This window comes from Protobothrops mucrosquamatus, unplaced genomic scaffold, assembly GCF_001527695.2.
Source record: "Protobothrops mucrosquamatus isolate PMUCROS unplaced genomic scaffold, P.Mucros_1.0 scaffold2057, whole genome shotgun sequence".
In the NCBI taxonomy this organism is placed as follows: Eukaryota; Metazoa; Chordata; class Lepidosauria; order Squamata; family Viperidae; genus Protobothrops; species Protobothrops mucrosquamatus.
The window spans coordinates 317,448-343,465 of NW_015388162.1; the positions used below are offsets into that span (position 1 = coordinate 317,448).

The following is a 26,018-nucleotide window of genomic DNA, read 5'->3' on the forward strand; positions in this document are numbered from 1 at the left end:
TGATGGTTACTCCAGGTAAGCGATCTTAAACAATCAAGGAAAAGCAAAGCAACTCAGATCTCCTTGGCCCTTCTCTCTCTCTGCATCCAGAAGAGGCCAATTTGAGTAGCACAGGCTAGGAAGGAACTCAACAGGGGAGGGTCAGGCCAGTAAAGATGCGGAAAGGAACTTCTGGCTAAGCCAGATATGGCCAGTCCCTGATGAAATATGCCTTGCCAGGCTGAAGGGCAAAGAGCTTTTTGGGCCTCTGTCAGGTATCTCTAAAGAATCCTGCAGAACCAGGAAGATGCCAGAAGACTGAAGACCAGCAAGTGGGATTCCACTCTTCCTACAGGAAAGAGGATCCTCTAATTATGGATCAGTGATTCAAAAACTTGAAAACATTTCAGGGGAGATAATAAAGGCCATTTGCAAGTACTTTGAACACAAACGTGATTGCCTAAAGCCAAATATGGCTTTGTCAAAAATAGATGCTTTAATAGGATACCTATTATGAAAGGAGTTGTATAGATACAATCTACATTGATTTCTGACATTCTCATTGATAGGCTGCTAAAATGTGGCTTGGATGGTACGACAGTAGCACGGGCCCACAACTGGCTGGCAAACCACACTGAAAGAATCATCACTCATGGTTACATATAGATAATAGTGACCAATGGGATCCCACAAGGATCTGTCTTGAGACCGGTATCATTCAATGCTTCTATCCATGAACTGGATAAAGGGATTGATGGGTTGCTTATTAAATTTGTTAATACAGAATTATTGGCAGCCTGGGGTGTCCAGGAATAGGCAGCACATAAGAACATACATGCATATAAAAATCTCCATATTAGAGTGCAATCATGTTCGATCTGGCCAAAACCCAGGAAGATCGAACACGATTGCACTCTAATATGGAGATTTTTATATGCATGTATGTTCTTATGTGCTGCCTATTCCTGGAAACCCCAGGCTGCTAATAATTTAAACAAAAAATATCACAAGAAATCCACATACATATAAAAACCTGCACCTACAAATACTTGCAACAGGTATTTGCAAGAGACCTAGAAGTCAACATTAACAAGCTAAACATCAGCCAGTGGTATCAGCCAGTTCAAAGGAGTAACATAATTCTGGCCTACGTTAGAAGCAGCACTATATTAAACAGAGGTAGGGAACGATGGCCCCTTTATGACTTGTGAACTTCAACTCCCAGAATTATCTGAGCCAGCGTGGGAGTTGAAGCCCACAAGTCATAAAAGGCCATCGGTCCGACCTCTTGGTATTAAAGAGGCATGAAGTCCATAATCCCCTTTGCTCAACACTGTTGAGACCACCCCTTGATTATGATGCATGATCCTGAGCAGCCCATTCAAGAACAAAAGTTGACAAGTTAAAATAGATAAAGATACAAAAATGATACAGGAACCTTAGGATATGGCTTAAAGCATTATTACATCTTTCACTAAAATAGCCATTTTCTACCTTATCCTTTGCAGGTAAGCTTCACTTTAAGGCTTACAGACTGCCAAACACAGAAGGAACACATTGAACAAAGATATTTTAGGTTCTCTTATGAAATGAGAAAGGCTGACCCTATTCCTAACCAAGCCATTGCATTCTTGAAATTCTGCCCAAATATTTTGGCTCAACTGTGGTTTGACAATAACAAAACACATAATGTTTTGTGAGTTCTAGGTTACAGCGGAAACAAAAACCAGAGAGATCTCAGAGTGATCCTGAGGGGCAAGCAGTCAAAGCTGGTGAACCCCCCTCCCCCAAACCTCTTCATGGCTGTGCCAGCCAACTTTCTGGCTGATATTCCCAGACAGAAACACAGCCTTATCTTTACCAGCCTCTGAGATGATCAACTTACTTGAGTATTTCTGGAGCACAATCCCTCTTTTGACTTCTCCTCAGCTCCATGATCCTGGTCTTCCTCCTCTTCTGTAAGGCTGTCACTTCCAGAATCTTCCAGTCCAGAATAGACACTTTCCTCGCTGTCTGTCGGAAGATCTCCTTCTTCTTCTTCAGACATCCTGGTCCTGAGAATGGGCTGTAGAAGGGAAAGCACGAGATTCAAAGCACTGTGACGTTAATAATAGATCTCTCCCACCCTTGGACTGGGCAGAATTTCTCTCCCCAAAGGTCAGGTCGGGATCGCCATCCTGTCAGCACTTGCCAGGTATCAGACTTACAGAATAACAGAGTTGGAAGGGACCTTGGAGGTCTTCTAGTCCAACCCTCTGTTCAGGCAGGCGACCCTATACCAGGGTTGTCCAACTTTGGGAATTTTATGACTTGTGGACTTTCATTCCTAGAATTCCCATAGCTATGCTGGTTGAGAAATTCTGAGAATTGAAGTCTGTCAGCCTTAAAAGTTCCCAAGGTTGGACACCCCTTCCCTATACCATATAACAAATGGTTGTCCAGTCTTTTGTTGAAAACCTCCAATGGAGCACCCAAAAGTTGTGGAGGCAACCCATTCCCCTGATTGTTTTGTCAGGAAATTTCTTCTTTCACCCCAAATTGGTATCTTTCGATGCATAAAATCAAATTCAGTGTTGCAATTTACTATATGCAATTCCTAATAGCTTCTAAGGCCAGGCCATTGATCCTCCTGGTTCCTAGGAAGAATCAAGGAGAGAAGCAACCTGGAACTAAGGAGGAATTTCCTGACAGTGAGAAACAATTAACCAGTGGAATTAACCAGGGGAACTGCTTGCCTCCAGAAGCTGTGGGTGCTCCATCACTGGAGTTTTTAAGAAGAGACTGGACAGCCATTTATCTGGGATGGTCTAGGTCAGAGGTAGGCAACCTTGGCTCTTTTACGACTTGTGGACTTCAATTCCCAGAATTCCCGAGCCAGCATGAGGGAAACTTTGGCCCCTTCATGACTGGTGGACTTCAACTCCCAGAATTCCTGAGCCAGCCTGGCTCAGCTTGGAAACCTCTCCCTTTCCTTTCAGCATGGCTGGCTCAGGAATTCTGGGAGTTGAAGTCCCTAAGTCATAAAAGAGCCAGGTTTGAAGACCCCTGGTCTAGGGTCTCCTGCTTGAGCAGGGGGTTGGACTAGAAGACCTCCAAGGTCCCTCCCAGGTCTGCAATTCTATAATCCCAGATCAATTAACCAGTGGAAGGGAAGCTGCCTTCAGTAGTTGTGGGTGCCTCCATCACCTGGAGAGCCTGTCCTGTCTGGGATGCTCGGGTCTCCTGGCTGAGCAGGGGGCTGGACTAGAAGACCTCCGAGGGCCCTTCCAGCTCGGTTGCTCTGTCATAAGCCGGGCCCGCTGCCTTCCCTCTGGCCTTGGGAAGCCCCTCCCGCCACAGCGTCAGTTCGGAGGCCCCCAACCCCAACCCCTGAGGTAATTTCGTTCGCCCTCCTCTGGGGCCTCCGTCCACGCCTGGCCGAAACCCTCCGGCCCTCGGAACCGCCGCTGACTTAAGGCCTCGCCAACCCTCAGGAGGTCGCGGGAGAAACGGCGCCGCGCTTCACCCCGACCCCCCCCTCTCCGCCTTCGTGGGAGACCCTCGAGACCCGCCAGCCGGACCGGACAAGGCCGCGCGGCCTTCGCCCTCCCCGCCGGGCCGCCTGTTCCCCGCTTCCCGCGCTCACCCGGCCGCCTCCGCCGCCCTCAGCGCTCCTCCGTCGGCACCGCGTGCGCTCACCTCAGCGGACGCCGGCCACGACGCATGCGCCGAAAGCCTCTTGCCCGCCTTCGCCGCACGGCGCCTGCGCGCTAGGTCCGCAAAGCCCTTAGCTCCGCCCTGAGCCGCTTCTCGTTGGCGAGCCGGCTGCCGCGGCGCATGCGCCCTGGAACCGGGAAGCGCCTGGCGCTCCCCAGCCCCGCCCCTCGGCCGCTCGTCCAAGTAAAGCAACCGGCGGGTGGGGCGAAAGCCCGGAAGAGCCGGGCGATCCCAAACGAGTGCGCGGGGGGGGGGGACAAAGAAGGCCGCCTTTGACTCGCGTCGAGACAGATCACTTTAAACAGTAGGCACAAGGGGAAACTCCCCCCTCCCCCAATGCAGCGGTTGAGTCCCTGATTTGGACTGCTGGCTGGGGAATGCTGGGAGTTGAGGCTGCCTAAATGATAGTCATTTGTGCAACGTGGGATGGCGAATACAGCCATTGGAGGAGTGGAGATTGGGATGGCAAAAAGTAATTACTTCGGAAATGATCGCTAAAGCTTGTGAAACTTTGCAACGGCGCACCGCAGGGACGACGGAGTGCCGAAGAATCGATGCTTTCGAATTGTGGTGCCGGAGGAGACTCCTGAGAGTCCCTGGGGCTGCAAGGAGATCCAGTCAGTCAGTCCTCAAGGAAATCAACCCTGGCTGTCCTTTGGGAGGACAGATGCTGAAGCTGAAATTCTTTGGCCACCTAATGAGAAGAGAGAACTCCTCGGAGAAGACCCCGACGATGGGAGAGACGGCAGAGGAGGAGATAGTGTCATCGACGTAACGAACGTGAATTTGGGCCAACCCCGGGAAACAGTGGAGGACCGTGGGCTCACGTGCTAGGCTCCATGGGGGGCGCAAAGACGTGGACACGACTTAACAACAACGGACTTAACAACCTGTTACCGGCGTGCATGAGCAACGGGGGAAGGAAGCTCGGGACGAGGATGGTCCATGTAAATCGGATAAGGTTCCCCCAAGTGCTGACATCTCGCCCAGTTTTCCTGCCACTTGCAGCGCGAGCACGGGACGCTGCCTCGCTCTCTCTTCGTACAGCCGAAAGCAAAAGGAGCGCCTCCAACTCGGGACCATCGGGAGGGTTGCAACTACCCTGCCGGCACCGGCAGCGTCCCGGGAAGGGCCCTCCCTCCCTGAGACTCGGGAAGCGGGAGGCGCCCGGAGACCTCCCTGCGGCCAGCTCCGTGGACAGCGCAAACAGGTGCGAGGTCCGCGCCTGCGCGCATCTGCGCCCGCTAACAGGTGGGGCGCATGCGCGCTACAACAGCAACGCCACCCCCCGCAGCGCGAGGCACAACAGTGTCTAGACGGCACGCCGCGTGCGTGCGTGCGAGCGTGCGGCGTTGCGCCTGCGCGTCGCAAGATGGCGGCGGCCATGCCCGTTCCTTCTGAGGGAGCGAGTGCGCAGCGCGGCGTCGGGCTTTGCCGAGGCCGGAGCAGCCGCGGCCGCTAGTTGTTTCCGCGCCGTCCGCTCCCGCGGCAGCAGCGGGGACCGTCGCAGGGCCTGTCCGCCCCAGGGAAGCGGGCCCGGGCTGGGCCGCCCGCCCGCCGCTCGCATGGAGCCCCCCGGCGCCGTGGCAGGAGGCGGAGCGGGCAGCAACGTGCCTGCCTTCCTCACCAAGCTGTGGACGCTGGTGGAGGACCCGGACACGGACGCGCTCATCTGCTGGAGCCCGGTGAGGAAGGCTCCCCCGCGGGAAGCAGGCCGCGCCGGGGCAGAAGCGGGGCTCCGGGTGGGGGGCCTTCCGCCGCCTGGACGGGCTTCGCGGGGTCCCCTCCGGCCTGGCCGAGGCTGCCGGGTTCGGGGAAGAGGAGGCGGCGGGGAAGCGGCCGGGAAAGCGGGACGGAGCAGGAGAGGCCGCTCGGGGCCCTCAGGGCGAGGCTCCCTGGCAGGGCCGGTGACGGAGCCCGGAGGAGCCGCCGCTTTGGAGCCGGGCCTCTCGATTTCGGGCGGGTTTAAGGTGGACGGACTCCAACTCCCAGCAAGCAGTCTGCCTCTGGGGGATTCTGGGAGATGCAGTCCGCCCGACTAGGGTGGGGGGAAGACTCGGCTCTGCTGCTTTCGAGCAGGGCTCTCCAAACTGGGCAACGCTAAGACTTGGGGACTTCAGCTCCCAGAAGTCCAAAGCTGGCTGGGGGATTCTGGGAGTTGAAGTCCCCAAGTCTTAAATGTTGCCAAGTTTGGAGAGCCCGGTTCAGTAAAAGCAGAAAGGGACCTCTCTATTTCCCCTCTTGCGCTCGGGTGAAGCAGCAAATGGTGTGTTTTATGAGCCTCTTTTTAACTAATTCTCTTGAGTTTTGTGTTTATGTGTCTTTCTTTACTCTGGTTCCTACCAAAGAGTGTTTTTTAGACTGTTTTCAAGTATAGAGAAAGGACCATTTGGTGTTTTTTTTCCCTTTATACTTTTTATCCTAAGACCTAACGAGACTCCGGCATCAGCAATCTGCCGCTATTTTCTATTTCTCCTCCACATTTATAGGGTTTATAGGAGAACCATTCTGACTTAAAATGTTGACCCTATGGGCTTTTTAAAGTTTTTATTCTCAAAATAGTATTTGCTGCTGATACCTGGCATCCTTTGAAAAGTTACTTTACTATTCAGCCCTCCTGTATAGTTGGAGATTGTGGTTTAGGTTCTGGTCCTTCCTGTTGCACCATGTTCAGAATGAAGGTGTTATGGGACAATTGTTCAGCATTTTGATCACTGAGCTATGGTGTCCCAGGGAGTTCCATCGTACAACCTCTACAAGAAGCTGTTAGTAGGGACCACTGGAATATCTGTCATCCATATAGCTCAACAGGAGCTCAAGCAATCTGTACTTCTGGAAGATTGCTTATCTGTGTCAGTCTTTGGACGAGTGGGTGAGAGAAAACAATTTGAAATTAAGGCCAGATGGAAATGCTATTGGAAAAATAAAAAAAAACTGAGATGGGTGAAGTTGCAGTTTATCTTAAGGAGCAAGTTTTCAGTCTGGGAGAACTCTTGATGCTTAACTAGGTTTGTACTTAGCAATTAGGTAAGCATAGGGAAAGGGCCAATATTCCAATATTTGAGCAGCTTCTACAAAGACGAGAGGGTCAAACTATTTTCCAAAACACTGAAAGGCAAGACAATAAACAATGGATAAAAACTAATCAAGGAGAGAACCAACCTAGAACTAAGGAGGAATGCCCCTAAAAATTAGTGTCTTAAACTGAGTTGCTTATATAGTAATTGCTCCCTAAGTGAGTCCCACATGTTCAGAGGACTTTTATTTTTGTAAATGTATCTCTAAACAGATGGTTGTTTAGCTTCTGCTATAAAATATCTCAATGGGAAGCTATCACTTTGCAATGCAATCAGTGCTGCTAAATCAACATTTGAAAAAAAAATACAACTTTGAAGAATAATAGCTGCCCAGGACCGATGGGATGGATTCATTGCTCCCAGGGAGAGAGATGACTGAATCGGGAATAAGCCTCTTGAGTATAATGGAACTTATTATCAGGAAAGTATGTTCCAGATTGTAATTCAAGGATTGTGATTATACTGCATCCCGTAAGAGACAACAGCAGAGTTGTCAAAATGTCCTAATAAAACACTATAGTTAACCGTGGTGCTCTGTTATTACTAGTGGCCAATGTGCATACAGGTGGTCCTCATCTTACAACCATTTGTTTAGTGACCGAAGTTACATTGCGCTGAAAAAAGTGACTTGAAACCGGTTTGCCCAGCCATTGCAGCATCCCCATGGTCACGTGATCAAAATTTGGCTTCTTTCCAACTGGCATGCATTTATCACCGTTGCCCTGTCCAGGATCATGTGTTCAGCATTTGTAACCTTCCCAGCTGGTTTCTGACAAGCAAAGCCAATGGGGAAAGCCAGATCTGCTTAACAACCGCTTGACTCACTTAACAACTCAAAATACTTGTGTGCCCTCTCCGTGTTTTTTGAAGTTTCATGCCGGGTAATTGTGTAGTAGTTCTGATTCTTGGAAGAACATTTTTTTTATATATGGAGCATCATGTAGATTTTTCTTTCAACTGCTTACGCCAGGGTCTTCAAACTTGGCCCTTTGATGACTTGTGGACTTCAACTCCAAGAATTCCTAAGAAGGCCATTTTGATGAAACTGCAAGTTGGATCCAGACCAGGGGTCTTCAAACTTTGCCCTTTTAAGTCATAAAAGGGCAAAGTTTGAAGACCCCTGGCCTAAGAAGAGAAATACTTTCGCCTTATGAAAAAATGCCCTGGAGCCAAGCTCTTTAAAAGGCCCACCAAAAAGGTGCTAACACAGTGGTTCTCAACCTGTGGGTCGGGACCCCATTTGGGGTCGATCGACCATTTCACGGGGGTCGCCAAGCAAGGCTGTCCGCCATTTTTTTGTCCGCCATTTTTTTCCCTTTTTCCGGCAGGTGCCTTCCCTCCCTTGGGCTGGGCCACCTGGTGGTCGGCCTGCTCTGTCTCTGCCGCTTGCCAACTACGCCTCGGCCGGCGCAGGGGGCGGAACCACGCATGCGCGGCGCTCCCGGGCAGGGAAAGTCCTTGACTTACGACCAATTGGGTAGTCCTCGACTTACGACCGGTTTAGTCCTCGACTTACGACCGGTTTAGTCCTCGACTTACAACCGGTTTAGTCCTCGCCTTACGACCGGTTTAGTCCTCGACTTACGACCGGTTGGGGTCGCGGCATTAAAAAGGTTGAGAACCACTGTGCTAACAAGACAGCCTTTCCAGGAAAGTTGATCTCCGATGGGCTGTGTGTCAGACCAGGTGGGCCACTGGAGGGATGGATGTCCAATCTCTTCTTTAAAACCTCCACGCACAACTTCCAAGGCAAACCCTTCCGTGATATTCCTGTGGCCTTCCTGATAGATTGCTGAAAACGCCTCTGAGGACCTGGCCTGCCACTGAGGCTTCAATGGCCTGTCCTGACTCGGTCCTGTAACTCGGCAACAGATATATCCTAAACATGGGCAGCTGACCTCTGACTGACTCATCTGAACTTTATTGGGTTTGACAGTAATCAAGGTTGGGTTGTAGAGGACGGGAAAGCTCGTGGAGCTACAACTCAGAATGGGCTGAGGCTAGCAAAGCGTACTAACAAAAGGGTGCTTTTGTTTAGATAGGCTAAAAAATAAAGGGAATCAAAGCAGCAGGCCAGTTGCTCCCCGAAGGAGGCAAAATACTAACAGGTACCCAAAAGCAGATGTCCTCTTTATGCTTCCCATGTATTTGTTTTATCAGGAAATAGCTCTTTAAATGAATTTAAATTCCCCCAAACCTAGTGAATTGCATCCTAGCATTCTTGAGGAACCAGGTGGCGATTGGTTGAAGCCTTGTGTGTTGTATTTGAGATAACTCAGACAATTAAGGAAGTGCCTGATGAGCGGAGATCTTTTTGTCTTCAGAAAGAAGGAAAGATCCAGCAGAGTAGAGACAGTGGCACCTGAGAAGCCTGAAACATGGGGGATGATGTAATGGACCTATTTTTACCCTGCTTACACAAAATAGAGATGTGTGGCAATGTGGTGATTAGGCCTATGATAGCCTTATCAGTACCAGCCTTGCATAAGAATAGTATTCTCGTGTGAGTTGGAGACCTCTATCTTATAAGAACGCTCTGGCTCTGCAGTCAGTTGGAAAAGGCCAGGGAAGGCGATTGTGAGATTACCCACAAGCTGTCAACAGTTGCACTGAAAGCAGGGTTTGACAGCATGTTGCTGGAGGGCTGCCTTCCAGATCCAGGCAAGTCTGAATGGTGCAGGACAGAGGGTGGCAGGATGCCAGGATCAGTGAGTAGTTTGGGGAGTCCAAGGTGCGCCTCCCTTTCTCTGAACCGGCAGGCTGGGGTTCGTGCCAAGGTGGCACGGCCCAGGTCTTCCTCCCTGGTGCGTTTGTTCTCCAACCATGTGGAATTGTCTCATTGGGAAGATGACTCAACGGCGGTTTTTCTTCCTGCCATGAAAGAAAATCCAGTTGTACAACGGCCTCTTATGTTCTTCTGCCAGATTGAAAAACATTTCCTTTTCTTCTGTAGACATCATTATAGTTTGGCCATAAAATTCCTGCTCTATGAGCTGTCGAAATAATGTCATTTTGCTTAACAAAACATATGCCTTTTTAGAAGGAAAAAAAAACAACCAGAGCAGACCCTTCACTGATTGCTGCTACCAGCCGCTACATGCCGGAAGCCGGGCCGAGGTGGCTGGATGGCCAGAAGGCTGTGGCTTCACGCGTGGCCTGGGGGTGGCCGGAGGGCCCCCCAACACAGGGATGGGTTCCAGAGAGGGTTTGGGAAAGGGCCGTCCTTTCGGATTTTGCCCGGTTGCCAGTCCTGGACCAGTGGAGCCCCTGGAATTGCAGAGAAGACCCAAGCTGGACTTTCAAACTGAGGACCCCAGTTGAGCCCGACATTTTCTGTTGCTAAAGCGAAACATTTGTTAAGTGAGTTTTGCCCTGTTTTGCGACCTTTCTTGTCACGGTTGTTAAGTGAATTCCTGTAACACGGTTGCTAGGTGAACCCGGCCTCTCAGTTAACTTTGCTTGTCAGATGGTTGCCAAAGGGGATCACGTGACCCCGGGATGCTGCGACCGTCGTAAATATGAATTCAGTTGGCAGGCCTTGGGATCTTGATCAGGTGACCCTGGGGAGGCTGCTGCTGCGATGGTCCCAGGTGTGAAAACCGGACATTGGTCACTTTTTTCACTGGCGTAACTAAGCAAACAGTTGTAAGTTGAGGACTACCTGCGTACGAGTTCTAATTTAGCTTAAATGATTTTGATTTTATTTATTTCATCCTATTTATATAGGGTTGAATGAACTAATTGGTTGTGGCCTTCACATGTTGCCTTATATACCAGAGCCCAATTAGTCGATCCAATAACTTATGGCTAGTTCAACAAACCAAGATTAAAGCAAAGGTGGTTAGTCTGTCATGTAGAACCAGCTGAGTAAATAAAGCTGCAGCTTTATTTCCCTGGTGAATCCTTTCAGGCCTACATCAGATGAAGAGACGGACACCAGGCAGACCCCCTAAAGCTACTTCTAGCGCAAAAGTTGTAGTAACAGCATCTTGCTTGTCTGAGTTGCTACCTTTTCTCCCTCGTCACATGTTTTTGCAAATTTCTTTCTTGACCTGGGTTCAGGTTTTGTTTATCTCGATTGTTGCCTTGATATTGGATCTTCTTCTGTACTTCAAAACCCTCTCCTTTATTCACTCTGTGCCACCTGCAATTGGCACCACGCTGATTCTTGTGTCCTTGCTTGCCTTTCTCTCTCGTGGGGATGGGTCAAAGAGAGGGAAAAATTCAGAAACGGTGTCTTTGTGTTGCTCGGCCTCAGCGCTGTGAGTAGAGATCCCTGGCCTCCCCTTGGCTGCTAAAGCTTTGGCCCTGGACCAGACGTGGCCCCCAAGTCGGTGACGGTTGAAATGTGTCAGTTCTTCTCGTGGAACCTGTTGAATTGGGTGGAGATCTCTGTGCCACTGACTGTCTCTTACAAAATTTGCAGTGTGGGGGGGGGAGTGCCAAAAGTGGGTAAATGGCCATTTTTTTTAAAAAAAAGAGAGAGAAAATAATACACTCGGGAAATTACAGAACGAAGAATTTGGCTTAGGAAAAAATCATAAGCAGTTGGTTTGCAAGCACTTAGAAAAGGAACAAGGTGATCACTAGAAGCCAGGATGAGTTTGCCAGACAAATCTTACTGTTTTTTTTTTTAAAAAAACTAAATTATTAGATTAGTAGACTCAGGGATGTAGTGCACTTAGACTTCAGTACAGCATTTGATAATATTGACAATCTTGATCACGGATTCCCTATCAGTAAAATGGAGCAATATGGAATGAATAGTCTCACGACCAGATGGATTTGCAGTTGGTTGAACAATATATCTAATGTGAGTTCCTTAATGGATTTATGTCTGCAGGGAGGGAGGTATGTAGTGTGTGTGTGTGTGTGTTTCCTCCAGGTTCTGCCTTAGGCTGAGAGCTCTTCATAGGGATAGACGATGGACGGAAGGGATGGAGGCTCATCAGATTAGCAAATGAAGCCAAGGTGGTGGAGAAGGAAATACTAGCTAGCAACTCAAGACAGACCTGAGTTTCAAAAGAATCTTAATAAGCTTCAGGATTAGGCTCTAGCCACCAGCATGCTGATATTTTTTACAATAGTTTTATTCAAGTATACAAATACAGAGATTAAAAAAGATCATAAAGCCAGGCGCAGCTCACTTCACATGCGGGGCCTGGTTGCCTGGACCTGCCTCCTCCTGCCCGTAGCTGCATCTTTCTGAGCTGAAAAGGCTGCCCTGTAAGGCAGTCCTCGAGTTATAACCGTTCATTTAGCGACCGTTGAAAGTTACAATGGCACCGAAAAAAGGGACTTATGACCGTGTTTCACACTTGGCGGCCGTTGCAGCATCCCCACGGTCATGTGATTGAGATTCGGACGCTTGGCAACTGACTCACATTTATGACAGTCGTAGTGTCCCGGGGGGTGTCACGTGATAACCTTTTGCGATTTTCTGACCAGCAAAGTCAACGGGGGAAGCAGGATTCACTTAACGGCCGTGTGACTAACCCATCAACTGCCGTGATTCACTTAACAACCGGGGCAAGACAAGTTGTGGTACAGGACAAAACACAACTGTCTCACTTAATGACAGAAACACTGGGCTCAGTTGTCGTAAGTTGAGGACTACCGGTGTGCATCTAAGCTTTTCTGTTTCACGCCCCCCCCCCCGGCCCTGCTCCGGCCAGCCGACGGACTCATCCCTTTCTCTGTCGTTGCAGAGTGGGAACAGCTTCCATGTTTTCGACCAAGGCCAGTTTGCCAAGGAGGTCCTCCCCAAATATTTCAAACACAACAACATGGCCAGCTTTGTGCGGCAGCTGAACATGTGTGAGTATGCTCACCGCCCGGGGAAGGTCTTCCAGGGACCCCCGAGATGCCTCTTTCGGGGCTGCTTGCGGCGCTTGCAGGCGGTGGAAGGAGCCAGGCGGGCGGGTTCCGGTCGTGCCCAGAGGAGACGGCGCTCTGCCCCGGTAGCCTGCGCTGCCCTGGGGAGGCTTCTTGGGCTTTCCTTCGAGTTTAGTCAAGGCCGGGACCATGGTGCACAGCAGTGGCATCTTCTGATGTGGGGTGCCGGGACCATGGTGCACAGCAGTGGCATCTTCTGATGTGGGGTGCATCAGGGAAGAGGACGTTGGTCTTCCTGCTCTTCACAAAATGCCCTTGAAGCATGAAATGGGAAATAAACATTCAAGGGGTTTATCATTTAAAGCAGGGCTCTTCAAACTTGGCCCTTTGATGACTTGTGGACTTCAACTCCCAGAATTCCACAAGTCATCAAAGGGCCAAGTTTGAAGACCCCTGGTGGCCCAGTGGTCAGACGGCAGCATTGCAGGCTGACTCTGCCCACTGCCAGCAGTTCAATCCCGACCAGCACGAGGTTGATTCAGCCTTCCGTCCTCCCAAGGCCGGTAAAATGAGGAGCCAGACTGTTGGGGGGCAATATATGCTGACTCTGTGACCTGCTTAGAGAGGGCTGTAAAGCACGGTGGAGCAGGATATGAGTCTAAGGGCTGTTGCTATGGCTATCGTTTCAGTTTGGGGGTACGTTTTTTAAAAAAAATCCCTACCCTCCGTTTCTCCGTAACAGGACCAAGCATCATTTTGGGGCAACGGACCCCAAATGTCCTGGGTTCCTAACATAACATTTACTATTTTTTTGTATTTAAGATTAAAAACAGCGAGAATTTGGGACGTCCATGGGCCTCCCTGCCAGACAATGCCTGCAGCATAGAAGCAGTGATCCGATTGCCCGTAACAATTGCAGCCCTCTAACCGCTCTGCCGTTCTTTAGGGAAGGAGAAAGCCTGCCTAATTTTAGAATACAACCCCCCCCCCCCCAAATTTGCTGCTTGCTTGGCACGCAGCTTTTGTAATGGCACCTGCCTCGGGGCCTCTTCTGAAAGGGACGGCAGAGAAGCCCCGTCCCTAAAAATAGCCGCCCCAGGCGGGTGAGTCCCGTTGAGTTGAGCCCGGATGACTAGCGTTTTGTTCTCTGGTGCTGGGTGTGTGTTCACAAACAGCGACGTTGGCATTTGCCTGGCAGCGTGCCCTTGGCAGAAGAAAGGGCTGAAGGCCTGTGCTGATGGCCCCGCAGACTCCCCCCCTCTCCCTCAAGGGCAGGGGTCCTCTTCATCTCAGCTTTTCGAAGAGGAAGGGTCTTTCTGGAGCTGAACCGATCCCAAAGGTGAAGGCTACAGCTAAGAGCTATTATCCCAAAGGTGCTTTTTCCCCACAGGCAACCAGACTTTTTTTTTTCTTTGAAAACATTTCACTTCTCCTCCCAGAAGCTTCTTCGGTTCTTGGCTGAGAAGTGAAACGTTTTCAAGGGGGAAAAAACCCCCAACAAAGTCCAGCTGCCTTTTGGAAAAAAGCACCTTTGGAACAGCCGTGGCCCGGGTGGTGGAGAATCTCCACAGACTAAGAGCACCATCAAGCAGCAACGGCAAAGGGATCGCCTGTAGGTCCCGCTTCAAATCGGGCCCACCTGATGCTTCCGGGAGGCTGGTCTGGTTGAGGAATCCTACTCCGGTCTGCAACCCTTTTCATGCTTCTCCAAAAGGCCCCCTTTCTATCTAAGGGGAGAAATTGTTTTCTTTTAGTTACCCGCTGGCTCATAAAAACCACAGCGTATTAAATACCTGCGCGTCTTGGAAGCAGAAGCATCCCACGATGGTGCTCATCGGGGGTCTCCAGCCTTGCCAGCTTTACGACTTGTGGACCTCAGCCCTTAGAATTCTGGGAGTTGAAGTCCACAAGTTGTACAGTTTGCCAAGGTTGGAGACGCCTGCGGTCCGTGACCGGTGGGTCAGCTTCTCCAGTCTCCTCTGGTCTGGCTGCCAACAAGCTTTGCCTCTTGTGTTTCAGACGGTTTCCGAAAGGTGATCCACATCGAGCAGGGCGGGCTGGTCAAGCCCGAGAAGGATGACACTGAATTCCAGCACCCCTACTTCCTCCGTGGCCAGGAGCATCTCCTGGAGAACATCAAGAGGAAAGTCACCAACGTAAGTCGGCCGTGACAGCAGCTGGCTGAGGTTCCGAGGAGCCTTCCCTCCCTGGGAGGGGAGGAAACCTCTGGTGCCCGGGTGCTTGAAAGGCCGCGAAGGGGGCTTCCAATCTGTCCTTTTTCCTGGGATGCTGATGGAAAGGGGGCTTCCTCCACTATCTGCTTCATTTGATGCTGAGGAGGCAGATGGGCGGAGAAGGATGCGGACGCCTCAAGGATCTGCTCCTGTCCTGGTTCTTCTGCTGGCAGAGAGAGCTGCTGGCCGAGGATGGCAGTGGGTTGAATCTAACCTCTGGGGCTGCTAAAGACATTCCTAGGATGTGCCCCCAATTCCTTCTTTGAGTTTAAAATTGCTCTTCTCAGGACAGTTTCTCAGAAGTATTCATTGAAAGAAGAGGAGGATGCAAACAATTAGGCTGCTTTTTGTCTTAATTAAGAAGATGAAGAGCTACACTGAGCTCTTACCGACTCCCCCCAACACCCTGTGTTAAGAACCTTGTGTTTCTGAGATTTAGCCCTATTATACATAAGCTTTATTCCAAAGGTGCTTTTTCCCCCAAAAAGCAACTCAACTTTCTTTACCAAGAAAGTCCAGCTGCCATTTAAAAACTAATAATTAAAAAAAAAACAACCCGTGGGACAACTATTACCTGGATCAGGGGTCCCTAAACTTGGCAACTTTTAAGACTTCAACTCAACATGGCTGAGCTGGGGAATCCTGGGAACTGAAGTCCACGAGCCTTAAAGTTGCCAGGTTGGGAAGGAAGGAAGGAAGGAAAGGAAAGGAAAGGAAAGGAAAGGAAAGGAAAGGAAAGGAAAGGAAAGGAAAGGAAAGGAAAGGAAAGGAGTCGTGGTGCACAGGAGATCAATCTTGATGAGGTTCAGGGTTGAGGTCCTTCTGAGGTCGGTAAAATGAGGACCCAGGTTGTTGCGGTCAGTATGCAGACTCTGTAAACTGCCTAGAGAGAGAGGGCTGTAAAAGGTCCTGTGAAGTGGCATATAAGTCTGAGTGCCCTTATTGCTAAACGCTATTGCAGATAGGGGAAGCCAGGTTCATTTAACAACCGTGATTCTAACTTAACAGCTGCAGTGATTCGCTTAACAACTGTGGCAAGACGGGTCATAAACTGGGGCAAAACTCACTTGGAAGTGTCTCGTTTAGCAACGGAAAGTTGGGGCTGGCTCAGTTACGGTCGTAAGCCGAGGAGTCCCTGTAGTCCTTTGGAGCTCTGTCCTGGTTCCTGACTTCTTGCGCCTGAGGCCCGCCAGCCCTTTCCCTCCTCCGCAAGCGGTGGGCTCCGCTGAGCGGCCCCTCCCTCCCTCCCTCCTTCCAGGTGTCCGGCATAAAGAACGAGGACATCAAGGTTCGCCAGGACAGCATGACCCAGTTGCTGACCGATGTCCAGCTGATGAAGGGCAAGCAAGAGAGCATGGACTCCAAGCTGATCTCCATGAAGCAGTACGTAGGTGCCCGGGGAGGGGAGGGGAGGGCGTGGGAAGGGGGCGCACGCTCTGGATCTGGGAAGTCTCCCTTCCTCTGTGTTCTAGCGCCCCCTCCTGGCAAGTGCCAGCAGAGCCTCCGGCACCCAAGGAGCTGAAATACTCCTGAAAACTCCGTTGGCCGTCTCCTGGTCTCCTGGCTTTCTGTGGTTTTGTTTTTCTCTCTGACCGAGTCTCGTAACGCTCTTCTTGCCATCCTTGTTTCCGTGACACAAGAGGACGCTTGAGGAGAAATCAGGTGCAGGAATGTATACGTTCCTAAAACTTGCATTCTTGTAACTTTTAACTGGAACAAAAACGGGATGAGTGAATGGGATGAACTAATTGTGGTGAGGCTGGAAGCAAACAGACCCAGGCCCACGGCTCCTGTGCTGCTGTTTCTCCTGCCCAAAAGTGTGAGAGTCCCTGCCTGTTCTTGTGTACTGGAAGGAACAAAAATTAAACTTTTATTGTAAATAGGGCTTGTGTAAACTCACCCACCTCTAACTCTGCAGCTGGCCCTGATTCATAAATTTGTACACACAGCCACTGCCCCCCCCTCTCCTCCCCCTCCCCACCCCAATATAGAATTATAGAATTTATTCTCATTAAACCTGCTATAAAACCTTACCAGCAGCATGCTATGTACACACATGCACGCACACACGCACACACACACATACAGAAGAGAGAGAAACCAAGATGTCCATAGACAGCACAGCTTGATCGTGTTACCTGAATTCAGAACCCGGATTCAGAATTCAATTTTACGCTTCCATTGAACAACCATGCAGATCTACAATCAGAGGAACCTGACCCATGAATAACAATGAATAATAATAACCACACAGTTCAGTGGGAATGAATGCCCCCACACACATACACACACTTTCCTGAGAGGACTGTGGTCTCCCCCTGCTTCCCTTCAGAGAGGCTGACTCTTTTTGAAGTCCAGCACTTTTAAAATCATAAGTGAACCCCCCCCCTCCCCAACTCAGCATCCTCAGTTGCCTTGCAAAAGTCCCAGGGACCGTTTCCGCCCTCCTCTTCTTCTTGGCTGCTGCTGCACATCCTCCATCCTAGCCCCAATCCAGATCGGCTACTCGGATCGGATCTTCCAGGCACAGGTCTTCTCCCCAGCAGTCACAGTTGGGTGCCTTCACTCTCCGGGCCTGGGTCCTCTTCCCAGCTGCCTTGGTCTCCTTCAGGGGTGGAACACTGCCCTCCCCCCCTCCCAACTGCATGCCTTTTCTACCTTTTCCAGGTCCACAGTTTTATTTCTCCTCCTCACCCTTCCAGGAGTGGCCTCCCTCCCTCCCTCCCCTTGGATGAAGCCCAGTTCTGATTTCCTTGCTAACAATTCTCTTGCCTCGGCTGTGACCTCATTATCTTATAACCTCCATATTTGCCTTTCCATCTTTGTGGATGACCAGTCCTTGGCACCCACATCCCTGGCACCCACCTTATTTCTTTGCCTCTCGTGGCAGATCCACACCACTTTTCCTCATTTCCTCAACCAGGAAGGAAGTAAAGTAATGCTTTAAGTTCTTGGAGGGGTTTTTTTTCCTCCACGGTAGTCTTCATTAGGTCTGTTCCACCGTAACAAAATAAGCATTTAATGCAATTTGCCCTCAACCACAATTCTGCTTCCCATTTGAACGTGAAAGGATTCGTTCTTTCTCAGAAGGTTTCTGCCCTTTGCCATCAATTCCCCAAGTGACAGCCTTCCTGAGACGTGTCCTCATAAACCAGGGGGTCTTCAAACTTGGCCCTTTGATGACTTGTGGACTTCAACTCCCAGAATTCCTCAGATGGCCATTTTGATGAAACTGCGGGCTTGGATCCAGACCAGGGGTCTTCAAACTTTGCCCTTTGATGACTTGTGGACTTCAACTCCCAGAATTCCTCAGCCAGCCCTGCTGAGGCACTGAAGTCCACGCGTCGTCAAGTTGCCAGGTTTCTGATCTAGAACATGGTGGCTGAATCGCCCTCCTGTGTCGCTCCCTCTTGTCCGGAGAGAATCTTGTTTGCTCGTCCTCTTCCATGTCGCCCTCGGCCACAGATCTAAGGCCTGTGGAGGACAATGTGGGGCTCAGAGGAGGAAGCTCTAGACTTGTGGCATCGCCAGGGCTTTGTACGTGGCGCGGCTTCTTCCAGGGGAGCCCTGGTGACTTTGCAGATTCCTGCCAGGTTGGTCTGTCACTGTCAGGTGTCTGACTAATGAAACACTTCAAAGAACTTTCAGGCATGGTTTAATCTAAAAAAAACCCTTTTATTAGTGTAGAGGGGTGTCAGTACGGCATGGAGGATGCCAAGATCTGAATTTCCCTTCCTTTGCACATAACATTCCAGGCATTTCCCCTCCCCTATTTTGGGGTCATGATTCACATCTTCCAATTAACCTGGAGGGCAAAGATTCACTTCCCTTCCTTTTCCCGGGCTTTCCTTATAATTCTCCTCCCCTTTCTCTGTCATCTGAATTAACTCTAAAAATACCAGAGAGTCCTGCATATTTTGTCAAAGCAAGAATATTCAATATTAGCAGCGTTGACAGTCACCTTCTGAGCAGCCTCTGACTCCCGCCTGGCAGCTGCCGACAATTCCCACCCCCCCACCCCCCGTGCAGCCATTCTGTCACCAGGAAGGTGGTTCATCTTCTCCCGAGGGGGACCTTCCTCCTTCCACGGGGAAGGTGGTTTCTGAGGATGACCACCGCGGAGTTCCTTGAGTCACCATTCCTGTGGCCACCTTTAAGAATCCTGCCCAATTTGGGGTTTTGCCAACCCCTTTGCTGAGTTGCTTGAAGTTACTTTAGCGCAGTGTTTCTCAACCTTGACAATTTTAAGGCATGTGGACTTCAGCTCCCAGAATTCCACAGCCAGCATTGCTGGCTGTGGAATTCTGGGAGTTGAAGTCCACATGCCTTAAAATTGTCAAGGTTGAGAAACACTGCAGGCTTAGCGGAAAGGTGGCCCTGTGCCCAGTCTCTGGTTTCCCCTAGTTAAAAAAAAGCTGGGAGCCAGATTCTCCAAGTGTGGCTTTTCAGGTGCTCAGGGCCTTAAGGGTTTAGGGAGGTCATAAATTTCCACAAGCCTCCTTCCCCCTTGCCAGGGTTTAGAAAGCAGAGGAAAAACAGGGCAAAGTGCCCAGTCATTTGAGCCACGTGAGGGAGGCGATCCAGTCTCTCTTACAGCGCCCACCTGTGTTTCCTCTCTGCTGGTCAAAGGAAACCAAAATCAGCCACAGTTTCCTCTTTAAAATCTCATTTTCCCTGGTGCTGGAATGTGAATCGGGCAGCATAAAGGCCCTGCATCTCCGTAGCCAGGTGGTTGATCTACATCAGGGGTAGTCAACCTTGGCTCTTTTATGACTCGTGGACTTCAATTCCCAGAATTCCTGAGCCAGCTTAGCTAAGGTAACCTCAAGCAACTCAGCAAAGGGGTTGGCAAAACTCCAAATTGGGCAGGATTCTTAAAGGTGGCCACAGGAATGGTGACTCAAGGAACTCCGCGGTGGTCATCCTCAGAAACCACCTTCCCCGTGGAAGGAAGAAGGTCCCCCTTGGGAGAAGATGAACCACCTTCCTGGTGACAGAACGGCTGCACGGGGGGAATTGCCGGCAGTTGCCAGGCGGGAGTCAGAGGCTGCTCAGAAGGTGACTATCAACGCTACATGGTGGGCGAGGCGCTTGTGCCCAGGAAGGCTCCCTCGGCCTTCATGCAGTTTCTCCGCCAGTGACAGACAATTGTTCGTCGGAAGGGGCCCCGTCTAAGCTTCCTGGTTCTGCTGGAAGTGTCGGGTATGAATTACAAGGTCCTTTAACAGGCGTGGAAGAGAGCCGAAAGCCCCGGCCTGGGTCCACCTCAAGCACAAAGCTGCCTTTGCAGGTCCCACCAAGGTGTGTGGCTGGCACCTGGCTGCGGAGGCTGTGCTGCCTCAGGTGAATCCAGAACTGTCATGGCTGTGCTGGCTCTTGGCGGCCGCTCCTCTCGGAGCCTCCCACGCCGGTCCTGGTACAGTCCTCAAATTATGACCAGTGACTTAGCAACCTGTTCGAAGTTACAACCAACCCAAAAAAGGGGACTGACGACCTGGATTCAGAGACCTGGCAGTTGGGCCGCCCCCTTAGTCCTGCAGTTGAATTTTAGGCTGTCAGCAACACAGCCGCATTTTTACGCCTGTTTGTAGCGACCGAAACACTTCCGGGTTTTGGAAAAAAAACCCACCCCATGGCGAGCCCCTGCTTTGCTTAATGACTGCGGTGGTCGCTTAACAACCACGGATTCCCTTAACAAGTGTAATGATTTGCCTTACGGCTGCTGTAAAAACACCGTAAAATTGGGTGGGTCACATGACTGATGTGTTTTATGTCCGTCACGACATAGGAGTCCTATGTGTGTCAAGGACTGCCTGAGGTGGAGGCGCAGCTCAGCTCCTGGGCTGGCATCCGATCCAAGGCAGCTGCAGCAGGAGAAGCTGAAGATGATGATGGTGATGATGATGATAAAGTTGGAAGGGACCTTGGAGGTCATCTAGTCCAACCCCCCTGCTCAGACAGGAAACCCTAGACCATTTTGGACAAAGGCTGTCCAGTCTCTTCTTAAAAACTTCCAGTGTTGGAGCATTCACAGCTTCTGGAGGCAGGTGGTTCCACTGGTTAATTGTTCTAACTGACGGAAGCAGGTTTGGCCCAGACTCGGGCGCTGCCTCCATCCCGCCCAGCTTCCCTGCAGGACTCTCAGGAGCTGCCAGGGGCTCTGCGCTCCCCGGTTACTCAGCGTCCCTTGGAGCCTTTGGGGCCCTTTCCTCCCTCCTCTGTCCCCTCCCCTCGCTGGCCTCCTCCTACTACTACTACTACTACTCGGGAGATGCTGACTTCTGAGGCCATCAGTCCTGCGTCCTTCAGCTTGTTTGGTGCTTCCTCAACTAGCAAACCAAAGAGGGAAGGCCGGAGGGTCATCCTACCAACTCTTTGGGAACTGGCCTGTGGCAGCCGCTGGCCTACCGGAGATCAGACCGGGTGGCCCTTATTAGCTGCTGCACAGCTGAGCAATTGCTAGTTGTGCGTGTGTGCGCACACACACACCCACATACACCCTGTTGCTCAGCCAGGTTTTCTCTAACTTAGATAAATAACTCCAGATCTCTAGGACTGGAGCTCCTGTAACGCCTTTCCGTTCACTCTGGTGATGGTGTGGGGAGGGCCAGGTTGCCTTTCCCTCCCTGAGCAAATTGGGCCTGGCAGGCGGCTCCTCCCGTCTCCAGCCAGGGGGGTTGGGGGGGCCTGCTCACCCACCCAGCTGGGCGCCCTTATTCCTGCCGCCTGCCTCTTTGTTCCAGAGCAAAGGCAAAAGCAGCAACGTTGCCCTTTTGCGGAGGTCTCCAAAAATGGCAACTTTGAGACTTGTGGACTTCAACTCCCAGAATTCCCCAGCCAGCGGCGTTAAAATCCACAAGTCTCAAAGTGGCCAAGTCTGGAGAGCCTTGCAATGTTGAGTGGCTTTACGGGTGGTTCCCTTCGCAGCCAGGCTGAAGTGGGAAAGAGATGAGAAACTTTGTTCGGTTGTGGACGAAATGACTCCACCAAAGCTCCAGGGTAGAAAGTCTGGCTGGAGGAAGAGAGGAAGAAAGACTTCAGCTGAAGCTGAGGGAGCAGCCAGCCATCTTCAGCACACAATAACCCTGGATCCTGAGCCGTCTTGACGCTGATTAAAGCTTTTTTCCCCCATAAACTCTACCAAGGAAGCAGGCAGTGGTGCCTCGCGGGCTGCTCGTTGCTTCGTAGTCTTGGTTCGCAAGTAGCTGATGGGTCCAGCTGACGTTGCCAAGTCCTCCCCGGGTCTCTCCTGTGCTGGGCGGAGAAGGGCTGCCTTTCCCCGTTCGGAGTGTTGTGAAAGTTGGCGTCCTCCACTTAGAAACCTCTCCCTCTTGGCCTCGAAAGAGCTCCCGTTTCCTCGGGCCTCTCTTTCCCCTTCCTGCCTTTTCGTTTGTCTTGGATCCCCGACGGCCTCCTTAAAACGGAATCCGTGAGCCAGCAGGCTATTCCTTTCTGCGGTTTTAAATCGGATCGCTTCCTTTAAAGGCTTCTGTTGGCTCCTTGGTCACAGAACGGGGCCCTCTGGGCCGAAGCTGGACTGGCTTGCTGGAGACGGGCCTGGCTCCCCCAGCCCTGGGCCGTGGGCGAGGAGACCGGGGTGCACACCGGGGGCCCCTGGGCCCAGGCCTCCTTTCCTCAGCTGGGAGCAGCGCCCTCAGCCCGTAAATCCAGTGTGCCTCGGGAGGGGAGGCCTGGGCTCCCATTAGGAAGAAGCCTCGTTGTCTTTCATTGGCTTGGGAACCTGGACCAGTAGACTTTTTCTATCTTTGGGGGGGGGTGAGTAGAGTGCCCCCTTTCCCCTCCCATTTGAAGCAATGTTGCTTGGAAGAACAGGACCTGCTCGGCCGAGCAGCCTCTAAGACAGTGTTTCCCAACCTTGACCATTTTAAGGCATGTGGACTTCAACTCCCAGAATTCCACAGCCAGCATTGCTGGCTGTGGAATTCTGGGAGTTGAAGTCCACATGCCTTAAAATGGTCAAGGTTGAGAAGCACTGCTCTAAGACCTTTGTGGGCTTGAGTACTTTGCCTCCACCCTGGGCCAAGGTCGGTGGGCAGAGGGTGGGGAGATGTCCCTGCGCTTTCTTGCTCAGGACTGGAAAAGGGGGGTGGCCTTCTGGCCTTGCACTGCCACAAGAGGATTCTCATTTGGGGGGGGGCTGCCTTGCAAAAACGCCTCTCCCTCCTTCACGCAGCCCCAGCGGAGTGTGGCCTACAGTTAACCTGGGTGCACCCAGGTGCCCAGACCAGAAATAGGAGGTCTCTTGCGGCATAAGGCCTCTCCCTTCACCCCTCTGCAATCGCCTGGGCCAGAAGTGCCATCCTGCCCAGCAGAGAATGGGCAGAATCCGGCCCTTCTCCCCCCTTTCCCATTGGGCAGTCTTTAGATGGGGTTCACAAATTGAAAAACTACCACGGCCGGGTCGAGGGTGCAGAGACGGCCTCCGTGGCCAGTAAGTTCTGGGTGTGATTCACAGCTGGAGCCCGAAATATCTTTTTTTTTTTTTTCCATATAAAATTTTTATTGTTTTCATCATAAAAAAAAAAAGACATCACAAGTATTACACAATGTTATATCCCATCCCCCCGGACTTCCCAAACCAAACCTAGGCTAATGTTCAGATATAAGTAAACAAATATTAATATCTCTAACTCCAAACTTTAAACTTAAACAATCCATCTCCTCCGTATTAATAAAAATTATTCATTTAATTAATTCTTCAAATACGCCAAAGTCTTTACCATTTCAGCAAGATACTTTAACACCATCCCTTACTTATGCAAGAGAGAAAAAAAAAGAAAAAAATTCCCATCTTCCATAAATTTAACAAGTAAATTCTATCATTTCATCAGACTACACCTATAAAAAATCATTTTGAGCCCTTAATAAAGTTTACTTAAATATCATTCAATTGTTTATCAATTATAACATTAACAATAAGTCCATTGGAGCCCGAAATATCTTGACTTTTGCGTGGAGCAGGACTGGCCTTATGCGGCCTTCGTCCAGGGTAGCAGGTCCCCACCTCCTGTGTGTGTGTGTGTGTGTGTGCGTTGGGCTGGTGGCCCCAGCCTGAAGAACAGCCTCCCGTGGGTCAGCTCTGCCGCCATGCCAGATCCATTCCAGAAAGTGGCCACGGCAGAATTCTTCACCAAGGGGAGGTTGTCTGCCTCCCTCTGACTTTAGCAGGGCTGTTTTTATCCGTATTGATTGATGCTTATGACCCGAGAATCTTTGGGTTCTTCTTTATTTATAAAAGTTATTTATTTATAAAATTTATTTGGCACCCATTTCGTATCCAACGACTCCGGGCAGTTCTGGTGATAGAGAGCTGTGAAAAGAAATAAAAACCACACCCGCCTTGTAGCCTGTTGGAGTCGGTTGCCCGTCCAGGGCCCCGAGTAATCCGGCAGGTGGGCTACTGCAGGTTGGATATCTACAGGTGGAGTCTTAGCTCAAAAGGAGCTTTGTGCAGTGGAGAATCATGAGGAGCCTCCAGGGGCAAATTAAGATTTATTATCCCTCGGTGAGAGATGGGGGGAAATACCTGGAAGTGCCGTAGTAGAATTGCTTGTCAATCACGGGGGAGGCTGGGCGTGACGTTTTCTACTGCCAAATAAAGCGGGACTAGTGCAAATACCAATTTGCCTGCCCTGCTTGCACTTGACAAGATGAAGTGTTGGTGTGTGAGAGATCCAATGAAGCATAGTTGTGGCTTCTGGATCTTTTTGCCACCGGTGGTCCCTTGGAGGCAGAGAGCAGAAGAGCCAGTCCCGGCTGAATCAGCCCAAAGCTTTGTTCTCAGGGGCGACAGCCCAGGCGAGGGGGAGGAGGAGGAGGAGGAGGAGGAGGAGGAGGAGGAGGAGGAGTACAAAACGAGATGCTTGCTGGCTGTCTAGCAAGGTATCCTCCCTTCTCCTGGCTTCTGCCCTGTGAACGGGGGAAGGACCTGCCTGTCAGCCTCGAAATAGTCCAGACAAGGAGCACACCCAAATGAATTAGTTCTGTTAACAGAATCTTGCAAGTCTGAAAATGCGTCTCTCCCGCATCCTCTTTGTAGCCTAGGAGAAGCAACCTAGAACTCAGGAGAAACTTCCTGACAGTGAGAACAATTAACCAGTGGAACCACCTGCCTCCAGAAGCAGTGAATGCTCCAACACTGGAAGTTTTTAAGAAGAGACTGGACAGCCATTGGTCCGAAATGGTATATAGGGTTTCCTGCCTGAGCAGGGGGTTGGACTAGATGACCTCCAAGGTCCCTTCCAACTTCTTCTTCATCATCATCATCATCATCATCATCATCATCATTATTATTATTATTATTACTTTTTCCCGTGCCCGTGTTCTTTCTGTGGGCTCAGCTGCCTCTTCTCCGGCCACTGCCCTGGCTGCAGCTCTTCCCGCCCTCTCCCAAGGTGACCCCCCCACATACCATCACGCCAGGCATGTCGAACTCATCGCGCAACGTATCGCGACTTTTCCCCCATTGCCGGCAATGGGGTGGGCGCAGTTTTGGCGTGACGCATGCGGCCCGTGGACCGGCAGTTTGACATGCCTGCATTACGCCGTCTTCCTTGCAGTGGCAACAAAGTCTGGTTCTGTCCATCTGAAGGTCACCTGGAAGCCGTCATAGCCTCTAGCCCAGGGGTAGGCAACCTGGGCTCTTTTATGACTCGTGGACTTCAACTCCCAGAATTCCTGAGCCAGCCATGCTGAGGGGAAAGGGAGAGTTTCCAAGCTGAGCCAGGATGGCTGAGGAATTCTGGGAGTTGAAGTCCCCGAATCATGAAGGGACCACAGTTCCCCCATGCTGGCTCAGGAATTCTGGGAGTTGAAGTCCACAAGTCATAAAAGAGCCGAGGCTGCCTACCCCTGGTCTAGGACTACCTGTATAGGCCAGGAAATAGCAGTATAATTCCCTCAGATCGACATCATTCCCATTGCAGTGATGGACGCCAAAATTAATTCCTAAAAACATTAAAAGTTACTCGTGTTATTTTATTATTATTATTATTATTATTATTATTATTATTATTATTATTATTATTATTATTATTATTATTACTTTAATTTATACCCCGCCCTTCTCCCGAGGGACTCAGGGCGGCTTACAGGTAAATAAAAACAGAGCTATACAATAAATATTTAAAAGCCAAATTAAAATATATATTAATTAACCTGTATTAGAAAAATTATA

The 26,018-nt window shown here is 50.6% G+C and overlaps 2 protein-coding genes across 2 annotated transcripts in view; one reads left to right on the plus strand and one right to left on the minus strand.

The window, feature by feature from the left end:
- The window catches only part of BOP1 (BOP1 ribosomal biogenesis factor), a 61,614-nt gene extending 59,588 nt beyond the window's left edge, over positions 1 to 2,026 (minus strand). Inside the window, exon 1 of the mRNA XM_015823941.1 lies at positions 1,865 to 2,026. Coding sequence (XP_015679427.1) covers positions 1,865 to 2,026 — 162 coding nt within the window. The remainder of the gene's footprint in view (positions 1 to 1,864) is intronic.
- Positions 2,027 to 5,240: 3,214 nt separating this feature from the next.
- Positions 5,241 to 26,018, plus strand: part of HSF1 (heat shock transcription factor 1) — a 36,335-nt gene continuing 15,557 nt past the window's right edge. The window contains exons 1-4 of the mRNA XM_029285670.1: positions 5,241 to 5,360; positions 12,461 to 12,569; positions 14,607 to 14,743; positions 16,080 to 16,204. Coding sequence (XP_029141503.1) covers positions 5,241 to 5,360; positions 12,461 to 12,569; positions 14,607 to 14,743; positions 16,080 to 16,204 — 491 coding nt within the window. The remainder of the gene's footprint in view (positions 5,361 to 12,460; positions 12,570 to 14,606; positions 14,744 to 16,079; positions 16,205 to 26,018) is intronic.